General features: G+C 36.6%; 1 protein-coding gene across 1 annotated transcript in view; it reads right to left on the reverse strand.

Moving 5' to 3' along the window:
- LOC149407135 (callose synthase 7-like) overlaps nt 1-12187 on the reverse strand; it is an 80245-nt gene that overhangs the window by 59267 nt on the left and 8791 nt on the right. The window contains exons 5-18 of the mRNA XM_089611388.1: nt 11654-11764; nt 11370-11516; nt 10781-10885; nt 10575-10693; nt 10330-10456; nt 9929-10063; nt 9769-9845; nt 6535-6622; nt 6072-6191; nt 5861-5987; nt 5164-5480; nt 5017-5069; nt 4740-4800; nt 4389-4517 (exon numbers count right to left, since the gene is read on the reverse strand). Coding sequence (XP_089467514.1) covers nt 4389-4517; nt 4740-4800; nt 5017-5069; nt 5164-5480; nt 5861-5987; nt 6072-6191; nt 6535-6622; nt 9769-9845; nt 9929-10063; nt 10330-10456; nt 10575-10693; nt 10781-10885; nt 11370-11516; nt 11654-11764 — 1716 coding nt within the window. The remainder of the gene's footprint in view (nt 1-4388; nt 4518-4739; nt 4801-5016; nt 5070-5163; nt 5481-5860; nt 5988-6071; nt 6192-6534; nt 6623-9768; nt 9846-9928; nt 10064-10329; nt 10457-10574; nt 10694-10780; nt 10886-11369; nt 11517-11653; nt 11765-12187) is intronic.

Raw genomic sequence — 12187 nt, forward strand, 5'->3', positions numbered from 1 at the left:
TTCAGTTTCCAATGTTTTTTTTTTCTTTCAAATCATCATATTAAAAATAACTGAAATTCCGTATTCATATGTTTATAAAGGTTTATAATGGTTATTTTAGTAATAACGAATATTGCACAAGCTGGCAAACAGATAGTAATGTTTAATTTTGCATCTCATTGTAAATAATGGTTCATTTTTGTAAATAATGAATTCTATATATGCAGAAAAATTTCACATAGATTATATTTCATATACCAAAATTTGAATAATCAATAACTAATATATGAAATAACTTCCTAAAATCATGAGATTTAAAAGTAATTTATTAAACATACTTGAAATTAAAATTTCATGATATTTCTGTTAAAGAACTTGTTAAATTTGGGTGTGAGCTAGGGAGCATTTTTTACGTGGATTCATTAATAAGGAAAAAATGACAATCTCTATTTCAGAAGTAAATGCCACGCAAGTCATTTTGACCAGTTAACAAATTTACAAACGGTGCTATATTGCAATTTAAACATTTCAGGTGTCATACTAATTAGTGTAAATTTTCTTTTATTAATGACATATATGCCTAGATAAAAGTGAGAACACAAATTACAAATCTCGATGAGCCAAAATACTCCGAGAAAGACAATGCACAAATCAACACGCCAGCCCAAAATTTTGCAAAAGAATTACCACGTAACAAATCCCTGATTAAATCTGAAAAACAAAAAAATCCTTAAATTCTTCGCAGTTTGCACGACAACCGTAGATCCCTGAGGTTGTCTATGGCTCGACAAGTCGTTGCGATCTAGAGGATAAACCAGCGACTGTCAATGATGTTGTCGACAACCGAGAGGATTAACCAGCGATTATCGAGTGTTGGCAAGGGTGAAGGTTCACAGACACGGTTTCTTGCCGTAGCAGGGTCGCGCGGCATGAAGAGGACAGTTCACATGCAGGGTGGTGATTTGAAAAAACAACTACAACAAGAGTTTCGGCAGGGTAATTGGTTGTTGAAATCGGCAAGAATTTCATGCTGATGACAAAGGACGTGAAAGACCCACCGGCTTCAGAAAGACTTTGATACGGGGAAAGGAAAGAGTCTTTAGTTCCGCGTCCTTGATTACCTAGGTCACGGAACTAAATGTTGGGGAGTCGAGCCATAGCCCATTAAGATTCCAAACGAATTGGGGAAGAGAAACTCTAATTGTCAAAGTGATCCTAAACCACCTATGGTTTGGCACAGCAAATGGCATAATAATTGGAGTAGCAACGACGACCGCGTCCTCGATTACCTAGGTCAAGGAACTTAATGTTGGGGAGTCGAGCCATATCCCATTAAGAATCCACACGAATTGTGAAAGAGACTCTAATTGGGTTTTGGGATCGTACAGTCATCCTCCTTGTGGACGGTGTTGATGTGATTAATGCTTGGCCGATAAGGGGAAGCACCATCGACGGGAATATAGGTCGAGTAGCGAAAGTGCTAGTGACTGGACGGTGCACAGGTGGTACTGCAATCTCCGACGAACGATCGATCAACATTTGAGTTGAGATGCTGGCACAACGGAATGACGGTGTCAACGAGCTACTAGTCAAGGTGGCGTTCCGGAGTTTTGAGCTTAAGGACAAGCTCAAAAGGGAGAAGGGGAGTGATGTTATGCATATAGTTATATAAGATTATTATTATTTAGAGAAAATATGGGGGTTTTCAATTAAGGAATTAGGTTTTTAAATATGATTTTTATTATTCCGAATTTAAATTAATTAATTAAGGTTTACTTATGAAACTAGGTTTATGACTTTGGCCCCGAACCATTAACGTGTAATCATTGGTCTATATTTAAGAGACCCTAGTGAGAAAGGCAATATCTCTAAAGAGGGAAAGCGCTATAAGTTCGGTAAAAGATTGGCAAATCTCCTGTTTCGATATTGAATCCCGGATCTGAACAAAATCGCACGAAGCCGCCAATGTCAGCATCTTCACGGCAGCATGGTCGATCTGGAATAAATAGCATAACTATATCTTCAATGATGAAGATTGGTGCGAGCGAGGAGTATTACATTTCTAGGTTAGGTTTGAAAATTGGGGAAAAATTAACTCTCATCTTGAATGATTGAGAGTGAAAATGTTTATTCCAATCTGAAAGAAAAATGTACAAGTAAATGACTTTATAAAGCCAAGAACAAACTAAAAACAAACTAGGAAATACAACTTGTTGAACTTGTCGTTTAATAGACATAAACTACACATACAAACATATTTGATCTCTAATACACCCCCGCAAGATGAACTTTCCCGAAAGTTCATCTTGGACTGAACTTTGATATCGGAGAAGACAACTCGAGAAGATCTCAATCGTATGAATGAAGAAATGAATTGACTTTGTGAAGAACTAGTCTCGTTTTGAGAAAAAAAATTCTCAGATGCATTTTGTCTAACACCTTGAGTGCATGTTCTAAACAAACACAAATTTTGCCTTGATTTTCTGTCCCGAAAGTCTCAATCAAATCTTTTGACTTTACCAAGACTCCTTTAGAAACAGAAACATTCGAATAGACTGTTCGGACTGAAGAACTTCGTCCAAATCATTTTCAACAGAGGACCGCCATGAAAGAACCTTCTTCACGCAGTGGAGATTTTTCTCATGCCTCTGTCTCCGATCACCACCAACTGCACTCCTCTCGGTGGGACCCACCCCCGTCAGCCAGCTCCGACCGATTCCACTCTTCCTCTTCGCAGTCAGAGTAGTAATCGTCGTTGAGCCCGCGTCGCTGAGGCCGATCCGAAGGTTCGGCGCGTGACAGAGACGCCGAAGAGTCGGTGCGCGAGAGACGACGTTGCTGAGCTGAGGCGGCTGATCGTTCTGACAGCCATTGCAGCGCTAGAGAAAGGGTTTTAGAGGGATCGAGAGAGAGTTGGGGTTTTGTTTGGCTGTTGAGAAAAGAGTTTTTTTTTTTTAATATGTATGGTTTTAGTTTGAGAAAGAAGGTGAGGAAGAGGAGCGCCGGAGATGATGGGGCTTTTCCTCACCATTGCCGTTTTCGATTTCGTTGGCTTCGGAGCCGAGAGAGAGATCGTCTCGCGAAGAAGAAGAGGACGTTGCAGCGTTTTCAAAGATTCAATCTTTGTTGCAGCTCTCATCTTCATGTTGGCGACAGATTGTCGTGGCTTCGCTGGAGAGGTTGGATGGGCTGTTGACATGCTTTGACATGGCTGTGACTCTCCGGAGAAGGGTCTCGACTCGACAAAATTTGCCGGAGTAAGATCTTGATCATTTTGGCACGGTGGGACTCGCCGGAGAAAGATTCTTAAGGGCTCGATACGGTTGGATTCGCCGGAAGAGAACCTTGATGGCCATGGCATGGCGGGACTCGCCGGAAATAGATCTTGAAGCTTTGACACGGCGGGACTCGCTGGAGAAGCATCCTGAATGTTGACACGGCGGGACTCGCCGGAAGAAGATTCTTGACGAATGACACGGCTTGAAATCACCGGTGATGAATCTTGATAAAAATCGCTCCGAATGTCCGATGCGTCTCCGTTGATGAAGCTTTTTCGTTGATGAAGCGATGAAGAGAAGAACTTGAAATCAAGAAGAAGAGGCGCTTAATATTCGGAATATTCGAAGGTAAAAGGAAATCAACCTTCGTGAAATTCCACCGAGCTTGTCGTCGGAGATCTATTCCGATCATCGAGGAATAGGGGATGACGAAGTGGATTTCTCTAACCTAGAAAATCGAATGCGGAATTTCGCTCTGATACCATATTACATTTCTAGGTTAGGATAGATAGAAATAGGATTTGAGAATTGGGGAAAAATTAACTCTCATCTTAAATGGTTGAGAGTGAAAATGTTTATTCCAATCTGAAAGAGAAATGTACAAGTAAAGGACTATATATAGCCATGAACAAACTAAAAACGAACAAGGAAATACAACTTGTTGAACTTGTCATTTAATAGACATAAAAGACACATACAAACATACATATTTGATCTCTAATAAGGAGAAGGTTCTTGCGGCTGTTAATATATGTACTTTCGTCTGGCATTTTGCGAACTGCCCAGATTTTAAAGAATTTCTTTTCCCCAAGTTTCAAGGGATTGGGTCAGTGCCTAATAGCGACCGAGTGTCCTCGTTAAAAATTGGTCTTTTATTAGCTGGGCCTGTGGTCTGCGTTGGCTATTCGTTTGAGCAATTTCTATTAAACAAAAGATTTTTCTTTTAAAAAGAAAAGGATGTAAAAGCCGACTATAATTGCAAGACTTTCAGAAAAACTTTATAGCGTTTATTTTCGCCATTTTACAATAAAACTCAAAGAAATTGGGAGCATTGGGTTCCCTTTATACTATCCTGTAACTCGAGTATATAAAGTTATCATAACTGAAAAGCAATTCAAATTCGTGACTCACCAGGACAATGGGTGCCCATATCGCGATGACGACGCATAAATTATCTGGATTTGGGAATAGCTCATGCCATTGATAATCATCCAAAGACATTCCCATAATCTCCTTCGTTGGCCGAACTAAAGGTAACACCTATAATCAACAAAAATACCAGATCCAGTATAACTAGCAACATTGCACTTTGAAGATACAATAAAAGTTGAATTGAAGAAATATAGATACAGGCATTGCAAAGTTTTCTTAAAAACGCAGGGATCTCTTGTGCATATTCTTCTTGTATTATAATAATTAATTACGACTTATTATGCTTTTCTTGTTGAAAATATACCCTTTTTATAAACATGATATGCTCACCTCCACATAATAGCTGAATGCTAGCTTGCTGACTAAGAGCGCCACCCAAAATAATGTATACCTGAAATTAATTAAATAATATTAATTGTGGTAAGTGCGCTCGCATATACACACATATACATGTATATACATCATATTATCCACGAGAATAAATGAGTTTGTCATATTATCCACGAGAATAAATGAGTTTACTGTTGTCACTAAATTAGTTTTTGAAATTCCATATGCAACTAACTACATACAGAAGTGTAAAAAAAGATACAGAGCAGTGCTTTACTTTAGCTGCGAACACCAGCTTTCATGCATGTCTCTCCCAACGTAAAGTCGTGGCTGCAATGTAGGCAAAGATAGAGATATATACATATACTTACAAATGATATCAGTTAAAAAAAAACATGTATAATACCTAAAAATCAAGGATTACCTCTTGAGTCCACCATAAGAGAAGAGTGATTATCCACAACCTAGAATCGTCCATAGCTCTTCTCAAGCTTGGCATGGCAAATAATACAGCGTCCAATAAATTCGGAGCGAGATAAATTGTAACTCCCAAGCCATAGAGCGACCGCTTGGTGTTGAAGAAGCTCTCTAGTCCAGTCCTGTGGTTCACCAAACCGCGATATTCAAATGCAGAAGCCAAAGCCCAGAACGCTGCGGTGGATAACTTCAGGACAAGTCGGACCATCTGTGTCGTTTTCAAGCTTTTCCATGCGCTCAAAATAAGTGCTATGTCTAGTGTGGCTGTGAGTTCCAACAGAATGGCATAAATTTATTGACACACAAATAATAACTCAGTGGTTTAATGTTAGGGCTATTGAAGTGAGATAGTCTCACATTAGTTATGTCTGTGAATGAACATGTGTGTTTATATATTAATTGGACCTCTCTACTTGACAACAATTGGTTTTAAAATGAAATTTAACAAGGGCAAACTACAAAATATGATTGCTTTCATTTTTCTACAAAATAATACCGTCATTATTTTTTTATTTTGTGCAAGCTAATACCCTGACTTCTCGATTGTGCAAATTTAAACCTAACACTTCCACGAATTTATAGTATTCAAGATTAAAGCCAAGTAGCTGCTATTATTTTATACGAAACACCCCTTACGCTAGTACCTCTAAGAAGATTTAGGAAAGCATAAGTGACGAAGATGCTCAGAATGTTGGCAAAGACATGCGCATCAAAAAAAGCAGAAAGAGAACGCCGAGGAGTTCTACTATTCCATGCAACAATGACCATTGCCTGAGAAAATTAAATTGAATTTGCATACTATCTGGAGTGAATTTGTGGCAAAAAGTTTGTACGGTTTTAAAGAAGTTAGGGTACCTGGAAAGCCAACGCCAAGAATATCCACATTCTATCGAAGTTTCGATAAAGATGCCAAAATGTACGAAGTTCCACAAAGTTTGTTTTAGGCTCACTTCTTTCAGCGGAAGTTTGGCTTCTCTATAAGTAGAAGTGCATATGTAAATTGATCAAACTTTTTTTGTAAAACTAAAGTATAAAAGGTTAAAATATATATGCCTCAAATAATATACAATATACAGTAATTAATAATACCTATTTTGCTTAAGTAATCATAAGTATACGCACTCTGGGTGACGAATTCTATATGATATACTTGCTGTTATATAAATTATATTAAATTTAGAAATAAAAATTGTTGAATATTAGTTGAGGTATTTTTTTAAAATTAATCATATATATATATATATATATATATATATATATATATATATTTATCACATATTGATAATTATGTGACTGCATCATGCCATTGTAAAATTACCTTGCTTTGTGGTATCTGTACTGCATAATGCCGAAAAAAGTTTGATTTAGGATTGATTGGCCATCCAAGACTAAAGCATTTGTCCGTCCTATAAAAAAAACACCGAAGGAAAAGAAAAAAAAAAAAGAGAAATCATTTTAGCTACTACCATATAGTTAAAGAATATTATATATGTTGATCATGTGTGATGCTTTACGTTTATTGTATATGTCTTATTCTTGTATTAGGCTTGTGGGAAGCCAGTGAGTCAGCACTTTGAGCGAACACTTAGTGATCACTGTAGAAACAATAAATACTATGTAACGAACAACTTAAAAGCTAAGATTTACAATAAAATCTTCAGTTTCTCTCTCTAATTCAATTCTCTCCCTAGTTAAATTATCTTCATGGTATCAGAGCTTTAGGGTTCGAGTTCAGAGTATCAATGGCGGCTCAACCTTTAGTTCACGGAGAATGAATGTTTCAAGCAGCTCCAAACTTTGCGCCTCACCTCAATCTACTACTAATGCGTCTTGATCGGAACAATTACGTGCTATGGCGATCTCAAGTACTCCCAACGGTTAGAGCTCATGGATTTGACTCCATTCTCGAAGGAACAGCTTCGATTCTGGCTGAGTTTTTGGAAACTCAGCCAGATCCAACTCAACCACCAGTCCGTCGACCAAATCCAGAGTTTCTAAGTTGGATGAGGTAAGATCAATTCTTTCTGAGCTGGTTGTTCGCATCTATATCAGAGCAAATTCTTGGACATATGAGTAGGTGTAGAACCTCGACAGAAGTCTGGTTCACTCTCATGAGGTCGAATTCCACACAGTCAAAGGTGAGATCACTGCAACTCAAATTACTTCTACAGACTACGAAGAAATGTAGCCAATCGATTGAGGATTACGTTCTCAAGATGAAAAGTCTAGCTGATAATCGTAATTCGAGTGGTCAAATGATCACTGATGACGAATTGATTTTGTAAATACTCGGAGGATTAGATCCAGAGTATGAAGTGCAGCTCATGCTACAATCACAAGAAATGAGACTTGAAACTCAGAGAATTTATCTTTAATTTCACACTGAGAATTCAAGTCTCATGTCTGCAAATTATGCCTATCAAGGTCCAGCTCGTGGAGGATTCGATAGAGGTGGTCAAGGCGGCTTCAAGAGGTTTAATCGTGGAGGTTTACAGTGAAGCGCTGTCTTCAATGGCAGAGGACATGGTCGCATCACTCAAACTGTTAGTAGAGGACGAGTCATGTGCCAGATCTGCAACAGGCCAGGTCATTTAGCTTCAAAGTGCTTTCATCGCTTGATGTGCACTTTGAAAGCTCAATATTGGTTCACAACATCAAGGATTTCAAGCTCAACTAGCAGATTTTGACTGCAATACCTATGCAAATCAGTACTATTTCGATTAGTCTGAGACTAATCAATTGTACTTTGAAGAAAACTTCTGCAATCCTTCTGAAGCGATGAGCGATTACAACTACAATAACTCTCAGAATGTCTATAAAGCTTCATTTGCTCCTCATTAGCACTCATCTCAAGTTTCTCCACATCACTACCATGCACATGCCTTTTTTCATCACCATCCAATCCAAGCTCAAGCACTCTAGGCCAGCTCAAGTACAAGTGACTTTCTTCCTGTTGAGATTGAACATGCGTGGTACTTAGGAGTGCTCCTGAAGTGCTTCAGTTCAAAAGCTCCACGTCTAATGCATCCTTGTTCCATCGTGGCACAGGTTCAGATCTCATTCTTATCCTAGTCTATGTGGATGATATCATGATTACTGGTGGAGATACTGGTCAAGTGAGTTTCATTCTTATCCTGTGAGTTTCTATAGTTTCTTTCTTGCTCAAATTGTCACTGCACTCAATTCTCAGTTTTCTCCAAAAGATCTTGGTCAAGTGAGTTTCTTTCTTGGGTTTGAAGCAATCAAGACTGCAAGGGGGTATTCTCTCGCTCAGAGAAAGTACTCTTGGTTTGCTGTCAAAAACTAACATGGCAAGTGCTCACTAAAGTCCTACTCCTATGTGCCAATCCAAGAAATTGTCACTTATGGGCATAGAGCTTGAAAACCCACAGTTGTATAGAAGCACTGTAGGAGCTCTTCAATATCTCACATTGATAAGACCAGATATAGCCTTTGCAGTAAATAAACTCAGTCAATTTTTGAAAGCTCATACTATGGAACATTGGAGTGCATGTAAGAGAATCTTGAGGTATCTAAAAGGGTCATTAGATAGAGGCATTGGATTCTCATACTCCGTCAATACAAAGAATCTAAACATAGTGTGTTACACTAATGCAGATTATGCAAGCTTAAATGATGATCGACGATCTACAACAGGTTTTTGCTTATTTATGAACGGTTATTTGGTGAGCTGGTATTCCAAAAAGCAAAAAGTGTCGCCAGGTCAAGTTGTGAATTAGAGTATAATGCCCTAGCTGATGCTATAGTAGAGGTGGTATGGCTTCAAAGTCTGCTAAGTGAATTGAAGTTTCCAAGTGATCCAAGTGCAGTAGTGTGGTGTGACAATATGGGAGCAACTTTCTTGGCATCAAATCTTGTAATTCACGCAAGAACCAAGCATATTGAGATAGATGGTCACTTTGTTCGAGAAAAGATTTTGCTCAAGGTTCTTGATATTCGCTATGTACCAACCGAGAGTCAGCTGGTTGTTGTCTTCACAAAGGCATTGTCAGTTCCAAGATTTCAAGAACTGTGTTCCAAGCTAACCTTAGTTGTGCACGGAATTTAGCTTACGGGGGACTGTTGATCATGTGTGATGCTTTATGTTTATATGCCGTTTATTGTATATGTCATATTCTTGTATTAGGCTTGTCTGAAGCCAGTGATGAGTCAGCACTTTGAGAGAACACTTAGTGATCACTGTAGAAGCATATAAATACTTTGTAATGAATAAACGTAACTTCATCAGCTTCTCTCTCTAGTTCAATTTTCTCCCTAGTTCAATTATCTTCAATATATATATATATATATATATATATATATATATATATATATATATATCTATTTATCTATGGACAAAAAGCAACTTTAGACAAGGCATCTGTTTTTAGAACAGATGTGACTTCATACGCGTTTGTTAGTCCGTATCTAAAAAGAGACAGACGCGACTTGTCATGTCTGTATCTCGAAAATGAGGACACGAACACACACACATACATATATATATATATATATATATATATATATATATACCACGCACACATTTACTCACCAAAAGAACTCGTTAAAATCATCATAGTTTCTCCATTTTGAATTACTTTCCCTTCCTCCCCGCGATCTCTTTGCTTCCTGTATTGGATTGTGTAAATTTTAACAAGAGTTGTCATAACTTTTTATTTTCTTCAATGATGACGTATATATAAATTACTTACCTTGTCCAATACAATGTATAGAGGTGTAATGATATTTCTTAAAAAGTATTCTCCGTCACGTACTTCGCTTTCAAATGCTTCTCCGCTAACAGGATGAACATTGTTGTATGTAATCACGTAGATCTCCTTTGCCATCTGTCCACGATATATATGTAAAATATCGAGTCGGTATAATTTCTGATGTAAGAAATAATTCAATTAACTAGCTATAATCAAGCTAATATGTAATGTAATGTATAATCATTCTAGCTATAAAAACATTGAGATTATATGAGGCATTAAATAGCAAGTTATAATATGCAAGTGTTAACATAACTCTTAACGTAATCGTCATTCTAGCAACAAAAAATGCATAAAGGAAAAATAAGATGTTACGCATGAGACTATTAAGCTATACGTACATGATGGAATATATAACACAGACATTCAGGCATGAACCGAACATTCGAAGCTTCACCCCAAATAAGAAGATATAGTGAAATATAAACGAGTTTCATCTGCATTTTATCATAACCTCGAGCAAACCTTCTGTACAACCAAAATAAAAAAAAATAAAAAAAAATTACAAAAATAAATTAAAATGATCTAAAATTGATGAGTCCTAATTAAAAAGGTGCTTGTGTTGGAAGGGCAAAGCGTTGCTTACTCAGAACTCGGTTTACAATGCAGAAATTTACACCAACAAACATAATTAGCAAGAATTTTTTCCTCCAACTGAAGAATTTTTTCCTCCAACTGCTCTATGGTTAAATTTGACAGCCAGCGCTGTTATATTGCCAATCCGCATGTTAGAGCTCAGGACGAATATTGAAATCAATAAATAAAGTGTTGGGATGGGATAACACAACTCACCGGGTTATAATCTTCTAGATTAATTGTTTCATTTGAATGCCTCGTCGCATTGATATTTGCAAGAAGCAATATCAGATGTTCTCTCTGATTCGCAATGTTTCCTTTCTATATATACACATGCATAACCACACAGTAATACATTAGTTAACATTAGAGTTAAGACTATTAGCTTCATGTTTCTCTGATCTTAAAAATAAAAAGTCAAAATAATAATTTTCCTATTGGAAGTAATTCTACAGGATATCATGGCTTATTCTTGAAATAGATTAATTTTATGGGGTCCATTTGAAAAATAATCAACTTTAACGTTTGACATTGCTAATATCGAACGTTTGGTAAATCTTAAGTAAATAACCAATTTCAGACGTAAATCTTAGGTAAATAGTCACTTTCATATGTCAAACGTTGATTATTTACTTTAGATTTACGTCTGAAAGTTGTTATTTACGTAAGATTTACCAAACGTTGACTATTTAGCAATGTCAAACGTTTAAATTGATTATTTTCCCAATTTTTTGTTAATTAATTGTGTTATAACTTATGTATGAAAACAAATGTTAAATCTGTGGAGCCTTATAAATTAGATCACCTGGAATCCGAAAATAGAGGAAAGCCAATCAAATATATCCTTGATGGCAGGTCGGTCCATCATTGGCCTGTCATCGTCGTCTCCAATGAGCTTTGTGGGCATCGGAAGATCTTCGATATTGCCTAAGGCTTTTACTGCTGCTTCAATCTATATATGCGTTTCGATTCGCGAAGAGAAGTGAAAGAAATAATTATCTATATATGCTAAAAACGATAATGTATATATTACGTGTGTAATTGTAGTTTTTAACAGCTATATATAACTATACATACACTAATTGTTACCTCTGGAAGCTCCATAACTGCTGGTTTAATCCCAGGAGCATATAATGGAAGAATGTTGTAATGTGGATACTGATCTCTTTTCTTTTTCACATCAACAGCTATTCTTTGTGTCTATATAAAAAAAAAATATAATAGTAATGGAGCCAAATAATAATTTGTTTGATTTGGACATGTATTTGGATCAGGATATTAGTGTTGAATAATTAAACTTGATTTGGGTTATAGTATTTGGGTCTAGATATTTCTAGTTGTAATTTGAACCTTTAGTATTTTGGGCCTATTTTTGTTGTCATATTATCTAGAATATTCATGATATGTCTAGGATACATAGAGAGAATAAATTCTTGAATAATATTGTAATTTCTAAGATAATAATTAATTAGGAGATTTCTCAAGAAAATGTTGTATCTAGAGATTTTTATTAACTAATATAAATAGAGATGTAATCCTACACTTTTGAATAAAGCCAAATAAAAAGTTTTCATTTTTCTACAAAGAAATTCTCTATCTCTCTACTTTGTACCTAAGCCTCCA

Source organism: Urtica dioica, chromosome 1, assembly GCF_054948205.1.
Source record: "Urtica dioica subsp. dioica isolate 48M chromosome 1, U.dioica_male_clone48M_v1_H2, whole genome shotgun sequence".
NCBI classification, from domain to species: Eukaryota; Viridiplantae; Streptophyta; class Magnoliopsida; order Rosales; family Urticaceae; genus Urtica; species Urtica dioica.